The following is a 23,213-nucleotide window of genomic DNA, read 5'->3' as shown; positions in this document are numbered from 1 at the left end:
CAAGAGAAGCCCCCCTTTGCTACAGGGGCCACTGAAGACATGGGACAGGGTTAGAGAACAGTTTTTCCCCGAACGCAAATACTTTAAACACACATATCTCAGATATGCACCCCAATTTGGCCCAGGAACTACAAACAGTGTATATAAAGACTGGGAAGAAATGGGACTATATGCGTTAGGACAGATGTGCGAGGAGGGAGAGGTCCCCTCTTATTCACACTTATGCCAGGAACATGGACTATCCCCCATACAGGCCTTCCATTACCATCAAGTGCAGAACTTTATTAAATGTAAAGCGAAAGAAGAACTTGAGCTGACTGAGACACAACTTGAAAAAGGCATGACCAGGGGGGGGAATAAGGGAGGTATATCTAGAATCTACAAAGCACTCATAGCCCGAGAAAATCCGGTAGAGAGGTATACACATAAGTGGGAGATGGCAATAGGTGTTATGTTTGAACCAGCACAATGGAAAAGGGCGATCAAATCCTTACTTAGAGTATCAATCTCTAGCACCATGATTGAAAATGGGCATAAAGTATTATATGGCTGGTACCAAACCCCAAGTCGCTTAGTTAAGATGTTTGGGTCAGGCTCCTCCCAATGTTGGAGGGGATGCGGATGTGAGGGCGATATGTATCATGTGTGGTGGTCTTGTGCACATGCACAGAGGTATTGGAGGACTATTGTGGACTACATAAATCTAGTGACGGCCACACACTTTGAACAAAAGGCAGAATATTGCTTGCTTCATTTTAAACCACCAGCGGTCCAGCCACATGTGCATCGGTTTGCTACGCAAGTATTTGTGGCGGGTAAATTGGTACTGGCGGCGGAATGGAAAAAGCCCAGCCTGCCGGACATCTCAAGGGTTCAAGAAAAATTGAAATATATCCACTTGATGTCCAAGCTCACGGCTTTGAATAACGGACGAATGGCCCAACACCACAAGATTTGGGAAGCATATCTCAGTTGGTCGGAACCACCAGTGAACATGCAAGAGGATAAAGACTGCGGGTAGGGAATGGGAGGGGGAGGGAGAGGGGAGGGGAGGGGAGGAGGGAAATGGGGGATAAGCTTAAGGATGCTTAAAGTGGAAATGATGACACATTGTAATAAGCAATCATCCCAAATGTTATGTACTTTGCAGAAGCAAAAATGTTTAATGTTGATAGTTATGAAAAACCATAAATAAAGAATTAAAAAAAAAAGAAAATGGTAATTTTGGGGAAATTTATATCATCTATGCCGATATTCAGATTCTCCATCTCCCCTCACAAACAGCTGGCTAAAAAACAGGCTTTATCCTTAATAATGGAATGCACTAACGTAATCGACGGTAACTGGATAACTGCTAATGAGTTAGCACTCATCTCAGAAAAAGAAAAAGATACCTTATGGCTTAGTTGCACCTTAATCCTTGACCTATATGGCCAACTACAACTAAAGGATGAAACAGTTCCCCTTCTTAGCGAAGTAAAAAATTTGGGGCCTGATATTCAGCCGGCGGTGATCAGTGTTTTGCTGACCGCCGCCAGAGTTAAACCTGAAAATTCAATGCCAGGCAATGTCAGGGTACCGGCATTAAATTTCCATGTTTGCAGAGCTGGCTACGGGTTACCACATAAAGACAGGACTGACTTTTATGTGGTCCTATTTATGAGGTTAACCTGGCCAGTTAAGTGCTGAACATCGGCACTTAAGTGTCGACTCAGCTCCCGGAACACCCCCCAAGTAGCTGGTTTGCAGTTCGGCACTAACCACTTAAGTGCCGCTGAAAATTAGAGGTTAGCTCCGAACAGGTGATTTAATCAGCTAGGAGTCAATTCTAGCCAGTTAAATCGCTTTGAATATCCATCTATTAAGAGTTATTTTTGACTTAAGACTCAATGAAATCTGATACGCAGGCACTTTGTGCCTTCAGGGATAAATAACTATTTCTATCTAGGACTCCTTAAAGCAAAGATACTTACCTGTGGCTGGTATTCTCCGAGGAGAGCAGGCTTCACATTCTCACAAGTGGGTAGACGATCCGCATCGCCCGGGATTCGGCACATTAGCCAGCATAAAAAATATCTCGAGAGCCTTCTAGGTGTGAGCTACATTTCACCGCGCATGTGCGGAGAGAGCCTTTCCGCCCACAGCGCATCCGCTTCTCTTCAGTTTAATACAATAGCATAAAATGAAAAAGATTACGAAGAAACAACTCCAAGGGGAGGTGGGCGGGATTGTGAGAATGTGAAGCCTGCTATCCTCAGAGAATACCAGCTACAGGTAAGTATCTTCGCTTTCTCCGAGGACAAGCAGGCTTCCAATTCTCACAAGTGGGGAATCCCTAGCATCCAGGCTCACCCAACACAACAAACAGTTGTCAATTGGGCCTCGCAATGGTGAGGACGTAACCCAGATTAACCTGAAACTATATACAAACTAGCTGAGTGAGCAGCCTGAACAGAATAAAAACGGGCCTAGGATGGTGGAGCTGGATTCTAGACCCCAAACAGATTCTGCAACACTGACTGTCCAAACCGACTATCGTGTCGGGTATCCTGCTAAAGGCAGTAATGAGATACGAATGTGTGGACTGAAGACCACGTCGCAGCTTTGCAAATCTCTTCAATGGAGGCTAAGTGGACCACCGACGCAGCCATGGCTCTAACATTATGAGCATTGACATGACCTCCCCCCCCCCCCCCCCAAAGACAGCCCAGCTTGGGCATAAGCGAAGCAAATGCAATCTGCTAGCCAATTGGAAATGGTGTGTTTACCGATGGCGACTCCCCTCCTGTTGGGATCAAAAGAAACAAACAACTGGGCGGACTGCCTGAAGGCCTTCATCCACTCCACGTAAAAGGCCAACGCTCTCTTGCAGTCCAAGGTGTGCAAGCTGCTTTCTCCAGGGTGGGCACGAGGTTGGGGAAAGAATGTTGGTAAGACAATCGACTGGTTTCGATGGAAATCCGGCACCACCTTCGGCAGGAACTTAGGGTGCGTGTGGAGGACTACTCTGTTGTGTTGAAACTTAGTATAAGGAGCATCCACTACTAAGGACTGAAGCTCACTGACCCTACGAGCTGAAGTAACAGCCACCAAGAAAACGACCTTTCAGGTCAAGTACTTCAGATGGCAGGAATTCAGTGGCTCAAAAGGAGCTTTCATTAGCTGGGTGAAAACGACGTTGAGATCCCATGGCACTGGTGGAGGTTTGACAGGGGGCTTTGACAAAAGCAAACATCTCGTGAAGCGAACGAGAGGCCTGTCCAGAGATAGGCTTACCTTCTACACGTTGATAAGCACTAATTGCACTAAGGTGAACCCTTATGGAGTTGGTCTTGAGACCAGACTCTGATAAATGTAGAAGGTATTCAATAAGGGTCTGTGTAGGACAAGAAAGGGGATCTATGGCCTTGCTATCACACCAGACAGCATACCTCCTCCATTTAAAAGAATAACACCTCTTAGTGGAATCTTTCCTGGAAGCCAGCAAGATTCGGGAGACACCCAAAGACCCAAGGAAGTGAATTCTAAGCTCTCAACATCCAGGCCGTGAAAGCTAGAGACTGGAGGTTGGGATGTAGAAGCACCACTCATTCTGCATGATGAGGGTTGCAAAACATTCCAATCTCCACAGTTCTTCGTAGGACAATTCCAGAAGAGGAGGGAACCAAATCTGGCACAGTCAGTAGGGCACAATCAGGATCATGGTTCAGAGGTCTTGAGTTTCAACAAAGTCTTTCCTGCTAGAGGTTTGGGAGGATACGCATACAGAAGGCCTCTCATACAATGAAGAAGGAAGGCATCTAACGTTAGTCTGTCGTGGGCCTGAAGTCTGGAACAAAACTGAGCGACCTTGTGGTTGAGTTGAGTGGCAAAAAGATTGATCAAGTGGGTGCCCCACGCTCGGAAGATCTTGCGGGCTATGCCCACATTCAGAGACCACTCGTGAGGTTGCATTATCCTGCTAAGTCTGTCAGCCAGGCCGTTGTTTATGCCTGCCAGATAAGTGGCTTGGAGAAACATGCTGTGACAGTGTGCTCAAAGCCACATCTTGGCGGCTTCCTGACACAGAAAGTGAGATCTGGTGCCACCCTGCTTGTTGGTGTAATACATCGCAGCCTCATTGTCTGTCTGAATTAAGATAATTTGATTGGACAGTCGATTTCTGAAAGCCTTTAGAGCATTCCAGATCGCTCAGAGCTCCAGGAGATTGATCTGAAGATTCGCTTCCTGGAGGGACCAAACTCCTTGGGTGTGAAGCCCATCTATGTGAGCTCCCCACCCCAGGAGAGATGCATCCATTATCAGCACTTTTTGCAGCCAAGGAATTTGGAATGGTAGTCCCAAGGTCAGATTGGATCGAATTGTCCACCATTGCAGAGAGCACACAAGCTCTGGGGACACTTGGATGACATCTTCTAGACTCCCCATGGCTTGATACCACTGAGAAGCTAGGATCCATTGAGCAGATCTCATGTGAAGATGGGCCATGAGTGTAACATATACTGTGGAAGCCATGTGGTCCAACAATCTCAACATCTGCAGAGCTGTGACCTGCTGTGATGCCCAAACCCTGAACGCAAGGGAGAGAAGGTTGTCCGCACACGCCTCCGGAAGGAAGGCCTTGACATTCTTCAAATCGAGCAGGGCTCCTATGAACTCCAATTAATGAGCTGGATAGAGATGGAAATTGGGGTAGTTTATTACGAACCCTAGGAGTTCTAGCACCTGAATAGTCATCTGCACTGACTCCTGAGCACCTTCCTCCAAGGTGCTCTTCACCAGCCAATGGTCAAGATAAGGAAGCACATGCACTCCCAGCCTCTGTAGCGACACTTTTGTTTTGTCAAAACCCTGGGAGCTGAAACGAGGCCAAAAGGCAACACGTGGTATTGAAAGTGATGTGTTCCTAGTCGAAATCGAATATACTTCCTGTGAGCTGGAAATATCGGAATGTGTGTATATACACGCATCCTTCAAGTCCAGAGAGCATAGCCAATCATTTTCCTGAATCATGGGAAGAAGGGAGCCCAGGAAAACCATCCTGAACTTTTCTCGAACCAGGAATTTGTTCAGGGCCCATAGGTCTAGGATGGGACATATCCCCCCTTTCTTTTTCTGCACAAGGAAGTATCTGGAATAGAATACCCTCCCTTCTTCCCCTGGTGGAATGGGCCTTTAGAAGGGTGAAGAGTTCCTTTGCAAGTACCTGTTTATGCTGAGAGCTGAACAAATGAGCTCTGTTTGCAATTTGGAGGTTTGGAAAGCAAACAGAGTATATCCTAACTGAGTAAGCTTGGGAAGCACTTATGTAAGGTGGTTGTAGGACTACTTTTAGGGGTTTCACTTTGCTTTTTACCCCTATTAGTTTTTTTACCCCTGACGCAGCCTGAGGGCGAAACGTGGCCACGTCGGGTAACTTGTAATAAACCACTTCTTCTGTTACCCTCCTATTTTTTTGTCTTTTTTGATCTGCTTTTTTTCTTTTGATTTGCCACTTTTGAGAGCAGTATCCAGCACCATGGAGTTGTGGGGTAACTGAGACCTCACCAACCCAGGTTCCCCATGGATCCGATATTGGGTATCAATCTTGTTAGGGACCACAGGGTCAGAGGGGACACCATTTCCGTACGAGGACTGCCTTGAGTACCTTGTGGAGAGGAGCTGTCACTGCCTTCTTAAGTGGAAAGGTGTAGTCCAGGACCTCGAGCGTCTTGGCCCATCCTCCAATTCTAAAGGGAATAGAATGGCCTCCACCATTTCCCGAACAAAAGAGGTGAAGGAGGGACTCTAAGGTGGATGAGAAGGATCAGAAAGGATCCCATAAAACTCATCGGAGGAAAAGTACCTGGGATCCTCTTCTCATTCCCACAAACGCTCCTCTTCAGTATCGGACAGCACTTCCCTCAGGGATGTCCGAGACCGGGCCCGCCTTGACGTAGAGAATCCATATCCTCGAGAACAGTGTAGAGGAGTCGGCTCCCACCTCAACTCCGGTGAAGCTTCCTCCACCGACGTCGAAGGAGAACTGGCCTGGGTGGCAATCGACACTGGAGCTGCAAGCAGCGCCAGTGCCGGAGGCCACACCGCGAGCTGAGGGCCAGGCGGGGTTGAAGCGGAAGGCATGGCAGGCCAAAGCACATCGCTGTATCAATCCCTCCAAGAGCTCAGGGAGCAAGGCCTGGATACACTCGTCAAGAGCCACCATCGGCAAAGGCTGAGGGACCGGTGTGGGGCGAGGTTGCCGAACTGCCTGAGGTGCGGGAGCAGGATCTCAGCTGCTGGGAAAAAGACGCATTGGCACTTCTTGGATGGAGGGGGAGCGGTCCTCCTGGCGTCAATGTTTTTCGGGTGCAGTGCCCCTCAGCGCCCCAGAACTCCCGGTACCATGCGAAGGAGATCCATGTCGGTGCTTCTTGGCCTTCAACCGATGCACTTCATCCAAACTCCTCGGTGCCAATGAGGACAACGTCGAATCCTCACGTCACCTCGGGATTGGGTCCGACGATGGCCAGTCCCGGAGGGCATGCGTAGCAGGAAGCCTCGAGGCAGATGGAGACCCACTCAATGCCTCACTACTCCCAGTGTCTCGGGGTCTTTCAGCAGCCATCCCTACCTCAACTCCCGACTCCGATGCTTCCTTCGATGTCAACGCCAACTCCAAGACTCAGTACTGCTTTTGACACTAAACTTGTATCTGTACCCTAAAAACTATGCTGCAATTTCTGGTTCCTTCTCGTTTGGCTCCTTTTACCCATCCGATTACTCTTTTGCTGAGTCAGTAAGCTCTTTTCTTGGCCTGTTACTCCTCACTACCTCTGTCTTTGTTACAAATTCAATTCATTTTTAAAGCTCCGCTAATCATTCTTACGTTTGACAGCAATCAGCGAAGCATCTAATTCATGTAGTGATCCTGCTTTTTTTAACAACCACATGCTTTGAGCAAGTGACTGCACAGATTCACCTCAGCTCTTCCACTGAACTTTGGGAATGATCCTCTATATATATAATTTTTTTTTTTTTTTTTTTAACTTGGACAAGAAATCTTTCAGCAGCTGTATATCAATGATGGCTAAAAAGATGACTTTACTCTTACATTGCATTATGTACCTAAAATAGATCTGGCCAAGTCATGCATGTTTTAATATATTTATGCTAGCAAAGCACCGATGGGAAAAAAAACAGTAAAACCTAATACATTTAGGAATTGGGCTCTCTAAACAAATAAAGCTATAGTATGTGAAGCAAACATTGTAAGACATTTAACTAAGAGTCAGGAGCCATTCTAACACAGAAGTCATTTCTATCAGTGATATAAGAAGAGACTGGGCAATTCATGCTACTCTTTTACGACTCAGTTTATACAACTAAAACTGGCCAAAAAACAGTTTAACAGTCTTGTTTATATTCTGCTGTCATGTACTGAAGCTTTCATAAAGTTTAATCATCATGAATTTTGTTTCCAGATGATCAGCTTGACATACAACTGAAATATATTTATGAATCATCTACTTGTGAATAAACTATGAAGAACTAAACTGTGAATAATGGTTAAAAATGGTGGAAGTTATTGTTATATCATATGGATAAACATGGCTTAATAGGAAGAGGTAGCACGAATCTGACAAGGGATGTTCTGCATTACAAATCAGAATTCTTTGAAGGTATAAACAAACATGGATAAAGGTAAAACAGTCGATATAATGCGTCTGGATTTCTAGAAGGCATCTAATAAAATTCTTCATAGGATGACTAGTAATAAATGATTACCCAATGATCTGGAAAAAGGGCGCAATGAGGGAGATTAAATAAACGTAGAAGATACGAGATGCCCTACTGTGTCAGACCAAAGGTCGATCTAGCCCAGTATCCTGTTTCCAACTATTGCCAAGCCAGGTCATAAGTAATAACACAAGTACTTGTTTTCTGCATCTTAACAAAATGGTTTAGAGCAGATTACAAAAAGAATTCTAAGGAGAAAACATTATTGAAGATGTACACAAAAACAAATTTTAAAAAAAAATCTGTTAAACAAAAGAGCTTTTAATACTTGCCTAAATCTAAGATAGGAAAATCCAAGTCTAATTTCAGATGGCAAGAGAAAGTACCTGCTTATAATGTGTACAGAGCTGCATATGTCTAGTAGTGCTATAGAAATGATTAGTAGTAGTAGTAGGTTATGAATTAATATTGTCTTATTACAGACTGAGCAAGCATTTAAAATCCTCTTCAGTAGGAACCCTGGAAATAATGGGAGGGTATATTATACACCTACCATTGTCTCTCAATCTTTTTTTCCGAACATTATCATAAATAGGTTTAACACCCCATACTACTTCTGGGATCTGTATACATGAAACCTTCTGCTCAGTGTGCTGCTGTGGCTAGGAAAGCGAATAGAATGTTGGGTATTATTAGGAAAGGTATGGAAAACAGGTGTGAGGATGTTATAATGCCATTGTATCGCTCCATGGTGCAACCGCACCTTGAGTATTGTGTTCAATTCTGGTCGCCACATCTCAAGAAAGATATATTAGAACTGGAAAAGGTGCAACGAAGGGCGACTAAAATGATAGCGGGGATGGGACGACTTCCCTATGAAGAAAGACTAAGGAGGCTAGGGCTTTTCAGCTTGGAGAAGAGACGGCTGAGGGGAGACATGATAGAGGTATATAAAATAATGAGTGGAGTGGAACAGGTGGATGTGAAGCGTCTGATCACGCTTTCCAAAAATACAAGGACTAGGGGGGCATGCGATGAAACTACAGTGTAGTAAATTTAAAACAAATCGGAGAAAATGTTTCTTCACCCAACGCATAATTAAACTCTGGAATTAATTGCCGGAGAACGTGGTGAAGGCAGTTAGCTTAGCAGAGTTTAAAAAGGGGTTAGACAGTTTCCTAAAGAACAAGTCCATAAACCACTACTAAATGGACTTGGGAAAAATCCACAATTCCAGGAATAACATGTATAGAATGTTTGTATGTTTGGGAAGCTCGCCAGGTGCCCTTGGCATGGATTGGTCGCTGTCGTGGACAGGATGCTGGGTTCAATGGACCCGTGGTCTTTTCCCAGTGTGGCATTACTTATATGTACTTATGTACAATCTACCAAATTACCCAAATCTCTACTTACTCTAGTCCTATGGCACACTCGATTGTAATCTGATTGTATCCTTGGTATTGATAAATCTACTAACTCCTCCACATTTTCCAACTTCTGATTTTCCATCCATCCCAACCCTAGACAACACAGCTGTAAATAAGTACATAAGTATTGCCATACTGGGACAGACTAAAGGCCCATCAAGCTCAGCATCCTGTTTACAACAGTGGCCAATCTAGGTCACAAATATCTGGCAAGATCCCAAAAAAGGTTCAATACATTTTATGCTGCTTATTCTAGAAATAAGCAGTGGATTTTCCCCAAGTCATTTTAATAATGGTCTATGGACTTTTCTTTAAGAAGCCATCCAAACCTTTTTTAAACCCCACTAAGCTAACCGCTTTTACAACATTCTCTGGCAACGAATTCCAGAGTTTAATTACTCGTAGAGTGAAGAAATATTTTCTCCGATTTCTTTTAAATTTACTACTTTCCAGCTTCATTGCGTGCCCCCAAGTCCTAGTATTTTTGGAAAGAGTGAACAAGCGATTCACGTCTACCCGTTCCACTCCACTCATTATTTTATAGACCTCTATTATATCTCCCCTCTGCCGTCTTTTCTCCAGCTGAAGAGCCCTAGCCGCTTTAGCCTTTCCTCATAGGGAAGTCATCCTATCCCCTTTATCATTTTCGTCACCCTTCTCTGTGCCTTTTCTAATTCCGCTATATTTTTTTTGAGATGCAGTGACCAGAATTGAACACAATATTCGAGGTGCAGTCGCACCATGGACTGATACAAAGACATTATAACATCCTCATTTTTGTTATCTATTCATTTCCTAATGATACCTAACATTCTATTTGCTTTCTTTGCGGCCGCAGCACACTGAGCAGAGGGTTTCAATGTATCATCAACAATGACACCTAGATCTCTTTCCTGGTCGGTGACTTCTAATGTGGAACCTTACATCAGGTAACTATAGTTCCGGTTCCTCTTTCCCAAATGCATCACTTTGCACTTTATCACATTAAACGTCATCTGCCATTTAGATGCCCAGTCTCCCAGTCTCGTAAGTTCCTCTTGAAATTTTTCACAATCCTCTTGCGATTTAACAACTTTGAATAACTATATGTCATTAGCAAATTTAATTACCTCAGTAGTTACTCCCATCTCTAGATCATTTATAAACATGTTAAAAAGCAGCGGTCCCAGCACAGACCCCTGGGGAACCCCACTATCTACCCTCCTCCATTGAGAATACTGACCATTTAAACCCTACTCTCTTGCTTTCTATCTTTTAACCAGTTTTTAACCCACAATAGGACACTACCTCCTATCCCATGACTTTTCAATTTCCTCTGGAGTCTTTCATGAGGTACTTTGTCAAACGCCTTTTGAAAATCCAGATACACAATACTGAACAGTTCACCTTTAATAGTAACAACCAAAACATTGGGTCTTTTGAACAGTGCCTTAGTCCTAAAGTTGCCCACTAAGGTGCATGATACACCCCTTAAGCGTGCCTCTTCAGTGGTGTGCCTCAGACTCAGCACGCTAAGGTTCCTCTGTGAGAGCATGATGAAGCCACTGATGATGTCATGAGGGGGTGGGGCTTTACGCCACGCAGGTGGAAAACGAGCAAGAAAGGGTCTCTAGTTAAAAGATTATGCTGCAACCTTGCTCTTCAGAGGAGCACAGGAATCAGACAGGATGGTAGAAGTGTCTCAGACTCAGCACGCTGATAAGGTTCCTCCTTGAGAATGTGTTGAAAATGCTGATTGCGTCACAAGGGGGCAGGGCTTCGCATCACGCTGTTGGAAAAAGAGCAGGAAAGGGTCTCTAAGTTGAAAGCAGATTATGCTGCAAGCCCTGCTCTTCAGGGTCGGCGACACCCGGTAAGCGAGGTATGCATGGCAGGGGTGCTCCAACCTCTAGAGGGTGACAGAAGCCATGCTTACCGCCACTTACCTCAGCTCCCCGACAGCCCTTGTTTCGTTCCTGCACCACCCTGGGGGTTTTAAATCTTTTATTTTACCTCAGTCGCAGCAGCCATGCCAGTGAAAGCACTGCTCGTCTCTAGCCTTCCAGGCGTTCCCTCTCAGTGTCCCGCCTTCTTTTCACAAAATTTCCTCTTTCTGCAAGGGTGGGACACAGAGGGAATGAAGGGAAGGCTAGAGACGAACAGTGTTTTCACTGACGTGGCTGCTGTGACTGAGGTAAAATAAAAGATTTAAACCACTCAGGTCGGCAGAAACAAAAACGGGGATGTTGAGGGAGAAGAGGGCAGGCAGGTGGGGGCTGGGACGAGTCACTGGACATGGATGAGAGGGGAGTATAGGGGGCAAAGGAGAATCGCTAGACGTGGATGGGAGGAGAGGGCAGGGAAGAGAGAAGAATTGCTGGGCATGGATGGATGGAGGAGAGGGCAGGGGAGAGAGGAGAGTTGTTGGATATGGGTGGATGGAGGGGAGGGGGAGAGAGAAGAGTTGCTAGACATGGATGGATGGAGGGGAGGGGAGAGAGATGAGTTGCTGGACATGGATGGATGGAGGGAAGGGGAGAGAGGTGAGTTGCTGGATATGGATGGATGGAGGGAAGGAGAGAGGTGAGTTGCTGGACATGGATAGGAGGGGAGGGCAGGGAAGAGAGGAGAATTGCTGGGCATGGATGGATGGAGGGGAGGGGAGAGAGGAGAGTTGCTGGACATGGATGGATGGATGGAGGGGAGGGCAGGGGAGAGAGGAGAGTTGCTGGACATGGATGGGAGGGGATGATAGGGGCAAAGGAGAATTGCTGGGCATGGATAGGAGGGGAGGGCAGGGAAGAAAGAAGAATTGCTGGGCATGGATGGATGGAGAAGAGGGCAGGGGAGAGAGCAGAGTTGCTGGACATGGATGGATGGAGGGGAGAGGAGAGAAGAGAGGAGAGTTGGAGGACATGGATGGATGGAGGGGGAGAGGAGAGTTGCTGGACATGGATGGAGGGAGAGAGGGGAGTTACTGGACATGGATGGATGGATGGAGGGGAGGGCAGGCGAGAGAGGAGAGTTGCTGGACATGGATGGATGGAGGGGAGGGCAGGGGACAGAGGAGAGTTGCTGGACATGGATGGAGGGAAGGGGAGGGGAGAGAGGAGAGTTGCTGGACATGGATGGAGGGGAGGGAAGGGGGAGAGAGGAGACAATTTTATTAAAAAAAAGCAATTCTGCACATAAAATGCTGCTCTACTTGTGGGATTGCCTCTAAAATCACCTCCTAAGACTCTAATGCTGGAAAAAACAAACAAACAGTGCTACATAAAATTATTAAACTCCCCCTTTTCTCATTTCTATTTTGGTCCAAAACACTAGTTCTTAAGAAGTTTCTCTTATCTCTCTCTTGTCTCACTAAACTGACTATTGCTGTGGAGACATTTCAATGTGAAAAACAGCACAAACTGCTAAAGAATACAATAAAAACAAGGTATTTTAAAGTCAAAGGCATGGTTGAAATAAAAAGAAGGGAAACACAGAACTAAATTTTTAATTAATGAATGGGACACAAAACAGCAAACAAGGCAACAAAGCCAAGAAACAGACTTTGATTAAAATATCATAGATGCACAAATATTTGGATAACCAACTTTTCTTCCCTCCATCCCTACCCCAAATCTGTTCCTTATCTGTAAAGTTTTGTCATGGGGAGGACCAGATTTCTCTCTCAGTTTAGAGCCTCCAGTCCCTTTAATTCTTTATTCCATTCCCTTTTTCAGCATTTAAAACAGGGGTGTCAAACACAGCCCACAGGTCATTTCTGGCTTACTGTGGACCTATATCCGGCCCACTGCTGCATCCCTAGTCCTCTTCAGAAGCAGCAAGCATATTCCCTATAGCTTCCTCACATTCCCTCCCCCCCATTCCAGCACTTTTCCCTCCCTCCCAGCCACCACCCATCTTGCTAAGCCTGTGGCAGAACTAAAAGAAAATAAGCAAAGGGTCTTTGAGGCCATGCCCTGTCAGAGGGCCAAGGAAAGAAAAGGCCTATGAGAGGCTCAAAGGCCCTGCATTTATACAGTGTTGGCTCACAGGGTTATGATGCCCTGAAGCAACTGCTGCTCCCCCCCCCCCCCTCAACATCCTGCATACATTGGCACCCAACCCCCAGCATCAGCTGTATCTGCTTCTTTTTTTTTTTTACAGTGGTACAATCATGTTGACTTGTTGTGGTCACTGTGCTCTCCTCTGTGCTTGGCTGCCTGCAGCACCCCAGGTTTAAACACGAGAACAGAAGTACTTGTTCTTATGTTTAAACCTACAGCAATGCTAGCAGCTCAGTGTGGAGGAAAGCAAGTCAAGAGAGCAAAACATTCTTACTGTGAAGGCAGAGCCAGTGAGGGAGGGGGAAGTAAGAGGGGAGGTGGGGATAGTGAGTATGGGAAAAGATGTTAGACATAGGGGAGGGAGAGTGGGGAAATAGGAGGGCTGGGGGAGAAGGTTGAAGATCAATAAGTAGGTACAGTAGAGAGAGGATGACTGAAGTCTACATGGTAAGGAATACTGAAATGGAGTGGATGGAAAAAAAAACCAAAAAATAAAAAGAAGAAAACTAAAAGGAAAAGATCAGTGTTGAGAGGTAGGGGAGGAAGTGAAGAAGAGAAGAGAAAAGAAATGGCCAAAGGACGGGAAACCCTGGAAACTGGAAACCAGAAAAAAGAACCAACACAATTAAAACACTAACATGACAAAGCAACGGTATAAACAATTATTTTCAATGTATAAATAGGAATTGGCCAGTTTTTGGATCCCCCCCCCTCTCTCCTGTGCATCCAATCCACTTACAGTGTCTTTTTTGACTCACTGGGGCTCAACATTAAGTAGCTAGGTGGGGTTCATAACGAATTCTCCCACTCCTGAGGACAGTCTTATCTGGGTGACTTTTTTAAACTTCCAATGAAAAGATGATGGCAGTTCCTTCAACCTTGATTGACACAAAACTGATCCAGACAGAAAGTAGATACTGAAGTTGTACTTTAATTGTGAAGATTTGTTTATAAATTTGAAGATTTGAGCCTTTCCTGATATGGTAAAGGCCAATTAGAAATGGCATAAGTGATTTCTATTAATGAGACCTATACTACTGCAAATGGGGGCCTTACCGGTACTTTTATAAACATATGGAAACTTTAAAAAAAACCACAATATCATATTTTCTTTGACTCATCCCAGCTGACAAATGAGTGATAAGATTGTACAAGAACGCTAAAACTTGAACTCTGAAAATGTGCTCATTTCAGGATTTTGACTCAATTCCCCTGTGTTAATCTGCTGCTCTATTTGGGACTGACATTTCATTTTTTTAGGGCTATGTTCACGGTAACCCCTTATATGGAGGGCTGGATTAGGGAATGTGGGATACAGTTATTTTCTTGTTTTGTTTTCCTATAAAATTCTTGCTTTGAGGTGTATGGAAAAAAAAACTAGTGTAAATAACTTTTTTTACAACGTTTTACACCTGTGATCTAAAGACCGACTCCCCTCCCCCTTATCTATCTAACCTCCTTTTTTATGCCTCTTGCCCCCTTCTCTTGCATTTCTTCCTCTTCCAAGCCCTCCAATCCTCCTCTAACCTCAGTGCCTCTCTAGATCTCTTACCTTTCTATCAGCCCTTCATCCCCTCTTCCATCTCACCAGTACAGACAGCCATACTGCACTCACAAATTGTTCTTCCTCTAGTCATCATGGCTCAAGAAAAAAATAAAGGGGGGGGGGGTGTTTAAAAGAACAAAAAAAAAGTTATCAGAATTTTTTACACCCCGACTACTGAAACATTTTGACTGGTACCCAAGGTTTTTAAAGAAAATCCTTCCAGCCCTTATTCTAATACAAAATTAATATGTTCTATAATTCTACAAATGAAAGATAAACACAGCCACACGTGCAAAGGAGGCAATCAGATCAGTTACTGTTATTTAGCATCCATTACAACAGCAAAAGCTCTGGAGAGAGAGTAGATATAGCAGAACTCCAACTCTGCCCCTCAAGCACCCAAATTGCTGATGCCACAGTAGTTCCACCCTATTCCAATGCCTATGAAAGAGTGCTATTTTTGAATTGCTATACACAACTTACAAAACCAAACTAGGCAGGTCCAAACTGTAGTTAAAAAACAAAATCCAAAAACCTCAGGAGCATGCTGCTTTGTGCTGTAGCAATACTAGCTTACCTATTTACCAGATTACTTTTGCATGTGGAAAGAAGCAAGGCATATCACAAAATAACTCCATGCATCTGCAGCTTTCCACAGGGTATCATCACAATCATTGAAACAGCTTGGATACATTCATTAGAGCTTTTGGGGACTACTCACTGACTCAGAAAATGAACATAATGATATGAAAGTCCCCCCCCCCCCCCCCCCAATTATTGAATGTATCATACTGAATGGCGTCTGATCTTTAAACAAAATGTAATATTAGATAAAGGGACCTGAGCAAGCACAAAAGTTTTTGAATTACTTCAATTATTTAGGGAACAAAGTCATCCAACACCCACAGCCACGTATACAGTTACTTTGTATGATGCTACAGGGGCACAAGAGAACTAGAACGAGTCTTGACTTGGGCTGGCCTGATAGATGAGTAGCAGTGCCATTCACTGTAGGCAAGGGCAGGGGATGTAGAGAAGAAACTTATTCACTCTGCCTTGGGATGGAGTCCCAACCAGTGTACTACAGAGACACCTAGTGGCCAGTCTTTTGATACACACATATTGGGTTCTGATAGAGATGCAGTCGCAGCACCTGGACAAGGACCGACATTGCAATGACTAGAGTTGGGGAGGATGGTTTGAAAATATGGGTCAACCATGGGTAATTATAAATGGAGGCTGGTGGTCCAGTAGATCCAGAAGCTGCTGTACTTGATTAGGCTGGGACAGGAACAGAAGCTAAAAGGTAGGCTGAACATATTCTAATGCCAAAATCAGCACAAGACTGTTAAAAAAAAGCATTTCACTTTGAGGCCTTTAGTTATATTCTACAATTAGCATGGGGTACTAGCACCACCTAATGGTGTATCTTTGAAAAGTCTATTACAGGAAAAAGAATATATTCCAGAATAAGTCTTAACGCAACTCCACAAAGCTCTACTTTTTTTTTTTTTTTTTTTACTTTGGCAAAAATGCCGGACCAGGCGACGTGGATCAGCATAAGTACATAAGTAATGCCACATTGGGAAAAGACCAAGGGTCCATCGAGCCCAGCATCCTGTCCACGACAGCGGCCAATCCAGGCCAAGGGCACCTGGCAAGCTTCCCAAACGTACATTCTATACATGTTATTCCTTGTGAGAATATTGAAGCCTGCTTGTCCTCGGAGAAAAATAAGTATATTTATATACTATGTAAACCGCTTTGAATGTAGTTGCAAAAACCACAGAAAGGTGGTATATCAAGTCCCATTTCCCTTTCCTTTATTTAGGATTCAGTTGTTATAGTGCAAAATACAATCGCTTGTTTAATATCAAATACTTCTCATTTTACACATATCACTCTTGTATTAATTCAACTTCATTGGTTACCTATCCAGTTTAGGATAACTTTTAGAAATGTTTTGATGTTTCACTCATATATATACTGTCATCTACCAACTTTTGCTTATTTCCGATCTGACGAAGAAGGGCAACCTTCGAAAGCTAATCAAGAAATGTATTAAGTTATGTCCAATAAAAAAGGTGCCATCTTATTTTCTTTTCCATGTTTTATTTTGTTTTATTTCTATGGATAATTTTAAAAATTCGTATAAGACTCTACATGACGACTTCACCTGTCATTGCCTCTTAAAAATTTACACATCATGTCGTTCTATGCACTCTGCTTCAAAAGGTTTATTAGAAGTACCATCATTCAAACCTTTGAGACTTAGAGGCATATTTTCAAAGCACTTAGACTTATAAAATTACATAGTAATATATGGAACTTTCTAAGTCCAAGTGCATTGAAAATGAGCCTCTTGGTATCTATCAGGAGTCACTTTTAGATTTTTTGGACCATCCTTGAGGAACGCTCTGCTAGATACAGTATGAAATATATCTTCCTATTTGACTTTCAGAAAATTGCTAAAAGCATACTTTTTTGCACAAGCCTTCCCTAGATAAGACTGCAGACAGCACATATAAATTGTACATTTGAACATTATATCTAATTTGAGGAAAACCTGGGCAGGATGTATTACTAATATTATTTTAAGAATTTTGCTTTTATGTATTGTATCATTGTGATGCATCATTTTAATCTGTATGTTTTGTTGTAACCTGCCAGAGTTGGAGATGGTGCAGGATATAAATATTTTTAAATAAATAAAACTTTTTAACATACCCTCACCCCCCCCCCCCCCCCCAGTAGGTTCAACCCCCAGCACTCACTGCTCCTTTTCCAGGGTGACCACTACCCAGCTTCCTCTCTTTGCCTCCTAGTTCTTTCCCCCTGATTCCACCCCTCTATATTCCCCTGTTCTATCTCCCCACCATCTAGCACACACTCTGCAGTGTTCTCTCCCCAACCCCCTAGGTCTCTCTCCCTAACTCCCACCAAGACTACAAATTCTGTCTATCCCCAAGGTTTCTCATCCCTTCACAGACATATACCCTGAACCCTACCTCTCACTTATTTCTTCTCTTCCCCCAGACACATATCCAGATAGCTCTACCCTCTACCAGCAATTCACTCCAACCTCCCCTCCCTGTGGTACATTCCACCCAGCAGTGGGAATACTCATTACACTCATCCAGGGGGGCGAGGAATACTGCACATCATTAGATGTGAATGCAACCATTTTAAGCATCAACTCAGGTATAGTAGACAGCTTGCATCCACAATTCCTGACCCTTTTCCACGATGGATTTAAACTGTAAGAAATCAGCGGAGGTTGTGTGTATCAATTGATCTGAGATACATATAACCCTTCAAATAGTTCTGCTGTGCAACAGTGCAATCTTAACAGCATACAACAAATCCAGAAACAACACATACTGCTGTTCATTGACTGATTAAGACAATAGTGACAGCAGAGAGTACAGTCACACTACCCCCCCCCCCCCCCCACTCCACTCTGCCAAACAAATGGCCAGATCAGTACTTGCCTTGGTGGATCCTCCTGTCCAAGGAGGTTAGATGAAAACAGGAGACAGGGTAAGCCTATCTAGCCCATTATACGGGCTGAAGCCATTAGGCAGAGCTTGCCGCCACTTTCACTCACCCAAAACAATAGTAAACGCTATTGAAAACAATAGCCAAAGATTATTAGAAATAAAGGACTGCCTAAATAAGGTCGATTCTGCAAAAAGTCCAACGCTACTAGGACAAAAATACTGAAAACTGAAGATCCATTATTATGAACACTTACTTGTATTAAGTCTAAAATTCCAAGCTCACTTTCTGAAGAATCCACACAGAAGACAAAATACAACGTGGCATAGTGTCTGTATATCAGTTTGTTGTCAGAACCACCTATTAATCTAAACAAAAAGGACACAAATTATACACAGCAAACAACTTTTAGGATGTGCTTAACAAGGCTCAAACAATAGCTCATATGCTGTAGAACACTGTATAAAAAGAATCAGACGGAAAGCTTTCTAAACTCTTTAAAAGGATTAAATACATGAATAAAAGAGCTACATATTAAAATGATCTCATTTCCCTTACCCATTCTTTGCAATATGTTCTGCCAGTTCAGAAAATAATTTTACTAGCCCTTTTATATTTCTCAGTGACATCACTCACCAGTCTGATCCCAGAGAAAAGCAAAAATGATATAGCAGAATCTTTGCTAGCTAAAGGCCCTGTTTAGCGCTAAAATTAGAACGCACTAAACGCTAGAGACACCCATATATTCCTATGAGTGTCTCAAGCATTAGAGCGCACTAATGCTTAGCTCGCCTATAGTGCAGCTTAGTAAACAGGGCCCCAAATGTTCTGAATTCAGCATAAGCAACTTTACCGACAAGACAATTTTGTACAACATGCTGCCAAAACACATTAAAGGGTTTTTTTTGCCAACAGTGTGCTAATGGTGTTCACATGCATTATGCATACTGCATAAAAATGGACCCTGCAATAAGTGTTGGTAATTGGGTTGTTTGTACATTTCTCTTATTAATAAAAATATTATCAAAAAAAAATTGCATGCCATTGCTTGTAAAAGACCCTTCAGTAAGGTAAGGGAAAAATTAGAGAACAGAACAGAAATGACAAGACTACAGGATATTCAGATTTACTAAGTGTGCTGTCATGTTAGTGTGCATGACTGGTAAATAGGTTCCATTGAATCAAATGTGCCCTGCAGCAAATAATTTGTGTTGTGTGCTAATGCAGTACATGCTTTAGTAAATCTAACCCTTAATGGTTCATCTCTGGTGATATTGTACTTATGGTCTGGTTATAGAATGCCACATACTGCTGCTCTATTTTCTGTTCCTTGCTGCTCTATTTTCTGTTCCTGTTTCCCCAAACTGATTGATTGCTAATTGGAAGGAAAAATTATGCTCTTACCTGATAATTTTCTTTCCTTTAATCATAACTTTTTGTCTCTGCACAGAAGCTGGACAGATTTGGGTGCTCTCAGATAAGACTATATTCTGATTCCCCCTACCTTACACTTGTGGCTCTGGGCATTTCAATGCTGTTCTAGAGATAGGTTACAGCAAACACATTCCATAGGTCTTAAGCAATCACAGAGACATGGCTCAATGGTTCCCATGAATGGGATGCAAACATACCAGGCTATAATCTTTTTAGGAAGGATAGAGAGGGGCGCAAAGGTGGAGGAGTAGCTCTGTATGTGAGAAATGATATCACAGCGACTGAAATGACAGGGAACTGGGGAAAGGAAGAAGCGATATGGATCACCTTAAAAAGAGAGGATAGAACCTCTGTCCATGTGGGTGTTGTCTACAGACCCCCGACACAATTGGAGGACCTAGATAAAGATCTGATCGCTGATATTCAAAAGTTGGGGAAGAAAAGAGAGGTGCTGTTGTTGGGAGATTTCAATCTGCCGGATGTAGATTGGAAGGTTCCGTCTGCGGAATCGGAAAGAAGTAGAGAGATCGTGGATGCATTTCAAAGTGCTTTGCTCAGACAAATGGTGTCAGAACCCACGAGGGAGGGAGCGACGCTAGATCTGGTACTAACAAATGGGGATAATGTGTCAAATGTCCGAGTGAGTGCCCACCTAGGCGGCAGTGACCATCAAACGGTTTGGTTTGATATGACGGCTGAAGAGGAGGGTGGCCACTCAAAACTCAAAGTCCTGGATTTCAAACATGCTGACTTTAGTAAAATGGGGGAATACCTGAGGAAGGAGCTGATGGGATGGGAGGAAATACAAGAAGTGGAAGGACAGTGGTCCAGGCTGAAAGAAGCTATAAATAGGGCCACGAACCTTTATGTAAGGAAAGTAAATAAAAGCAAGAGAAAAAGGAAACCGATATGGTTCTCCAAGCAAGTGGCTGAGAAAATAAAGGCTAAAGAGTTGGCGTTCCAGAAATACAAAAAAAAACTCAAGAAAAGGGACACGAGGAGGAATACCGGATGAAACTGGAAGAAGCCAAGAGAGAGATACGACTGGCAAAAGCGCAAACGGAAGAACAAATGGCTAGAAATGTAAGGAGGGGTGGCAAAATTTTCTTCAGGTATATTAGTGAAAGGAGAATGACTAAAAAGGGAATTGTGAGACTAAAAGATACTGCGAACCGCTATGTGGATAATGATGAAGAAAAAGCAAATTTGCTAAATAGATACTTCTGTTCTGTTTTCACAGAAGAAAATTCTGGAGAAGGACCGCGATGGACTGCAAAAAGTAGAAATGAGATTGAAGTGGATAGAGCACCGTTCACGGATGAGAGTGTGTATGAACAACTTGAAAAGCTAAAGGTGGACAAAGCCATGGGACCGGATGGGATCCACCCTAGGATACTGAGGGAGCTCAGAGAGGTTCTGGCGGGTCCTCTTAAAGATTTGTTTAATAAATCCTTGGAGACGGGAGAGGTTCCGAGGGATTGGAGAACGACGGATGTGGTCCCTCTTCATAGAAGTGGTGATAGGGAAGAAGCTGGAAACTACAGGCCAGTAAGCCTCACTTCGGTTATTGGAAAAGTAATGGAAGCGATGCTGAAGGAAAGGATAGTGAATTTCCTGGAAGCAATAAGTTGCAAGATCCGAGACAACATGGTTTTACCAAAGGGAAATCGTGCCAAACGAACCTCATTGAATTCTTTGATTGGGTGACAGGAGAATTGAATCAGGGACGAGCTATGGACGTAATCTACTTAGATTTCAGCAAAGCTTTTGACACGGTTCCCCACAGGAGGCTCTTAAATAAACTGGATGGGCTGATAGGACCCGAAGTGGTGAACTGGATTAGGAACTGGTTGACGGACAGACGCCAGAGGGTGGTGGTGAATGGAATTCGCTCGGAGGAGCGAAAGGTGAGTAGTGGAGTGCCTCAAGGATCGGTGCTGGGGCCGATTCTATTCAATATATTTGTGAGTGACATTGCCAAAGAGTTAGAAGGTAAAGTTTGCCTATTTGCGGATGATACTAAGATCTGTAACAGAGTGGACACCAGGGAGTGGAAAACATGAAAAAGGACCTACGGAAGCTAGAAGAATGGTCTAAGGTTTGGCAATTAAAATTCAATGCGAAGAAATGCAAAGTGATGCACTTAGGGAGTAGAAATCCACGGGAGACGTATGTGTTAGGTGGGGAGAGTCTGATAGGTACGGATGGGGAGAGGGATCTTGGGGTGATAGTATCTGAGGATTTGAAGGCGATGAAACAGTGTGACAAGGCGGTGGCCCTAGCTAGAAGGTTGTTAGGCTGTATAGAGAGAGGTGTGACCAGCAGAAGAAAGGGGGTGTTGATGCCCCTGTATAAGTCGTTGATGAGGCCCCACCTGGAGTATTGTGTTCAGTTCTGGAGGCCGTATCTTGTTAAGGATGTAAAAAGAATTGAAGTGGTGCAAAGAAAAGCTACGAGAATGGTATGGGATTTGCGTTACAAGACGTATGAGGAGAGACTTGCGGACCTGAACATGTATACTCTGGAGGAAAGGAGAAACAGGGGTGATATGATACAGACGTTCAAATATTTGAAAGGTATTAATCTGCAAACGAACCTTTTCCGGAGATGCGAAGGCAGTAGAACGAGGACATGAAATGAGATTGAAGGGGGGGGGGGTAGTCTCAAGAAAAATGTCAGGAAGTATTTTTTCACGGAGAGAGTAGTGGATGCTTGGAATGCCCTCCCGCGGGACATGGTGGAAATGAAAACGGTAACGGAATTCAAACATGCGTGGGATAAACATAAAGGAATCCTGCTCAGAAGGAATGGATCCTAAGGAGCTTAGATGAGATTGGGTGGCAAAGCCGGTGGCGGGAGACGGAGATGGTGCTGGGCAGACTTATACGGTCTGTGCCAGAGCCGATGGTGGGAGGCAGGACTGGTGGTTTGGAGGCGGGGATAGTGCTGGGCAGACTTATACGGTCTGTGCCAGAACCGGTGGTGCGAGGCGGGGCTGGTGGTTGGGAGGCGGGGATAGTGCTGGGCAGACTTATACGGTCTGTGCCCGGAAAAGGACAGGTACAAATCAAGGTAAGGTACACACAAAAATTAGCACATGTGAGTTTATCTTGTTGGGCAGACTGGATGGACCGCACAGGTCTTTTTCTGCCGTCATCTACTATGTTACTATAACAGACCAGTCCAGACTAATGGGTGTATCCATCTACCAGCGGAAGACAGAAAAACTAATTCCAAGTAAACCACCCCTTAAGGGTATCGTGCAGCCTGGAATGTTTAGTATTTCGAATAGCCAAGCAATGGTGCTCTGAAGTCTAGAAGAAAACACAGTTAATACCAAACAGGCAAACTCTTGGAGCAAATATGAAGAACCTCACAGTTCCTGCTTGGCCAAAGGCAACTGCAACCTCCCCTCACAGTAAAGTAAGCGGGAGGGAATGGTCCATACTGAGCTTGCCCAAGCACATAATCTACCCCTGAATCCAGGGAAAGAACTCCGTGATCCCAAGTAACAGGAGTCATACAGAGCTGGCACAACAACAATTGGCAGGAGAT

The 23,213-nt window shown here is 44.0% G+C and overlaps 1 protein-coding gene across 2 annotated transcripts in view; it reads right to left on the bottom strand.

The window, feature by feature from the left end:
• AP3S1 (adaptor related protein complex 3 subunit sigma 1) overlaps nt 1–23,213 on the bottom strand; it is a 188,856-nt gene that overhangs the window by 94,314 nt on the left and 71,329 nt on the right. For both annotated transcript variants that reach the window (XM_030193508.1, XM_030193507.1), the window contains exon 3: nt 18,481–18,592. In XM_030193508.1, the coding sequence (XP_030049368.1) occupies nt 18,481–18,592 (112 nt within the window). The remainder of the gene's footprint in view (nt 1–18,480; nt 18,593–23,213) is intronic.

This window comes from Microcaecilia unicolor, chromosome 2, assembly GCF_901765095.1.
Source record: "Microcaecilia unicolor chromosome 2, aMicUni1.1, whole genome shotgun sequence".
Taxonomy (NCBI): Eukaryota; Metazoa; Chordata; class Amphibia; order Gymnophiona; family Siphonopidae; genus Microcaecilia; species Microcaecilia unicolor.
Note: the sequence above shows the minus strand (reverse complement) of the source record. Positions and strands in the feature narration are given on the sequence as shown.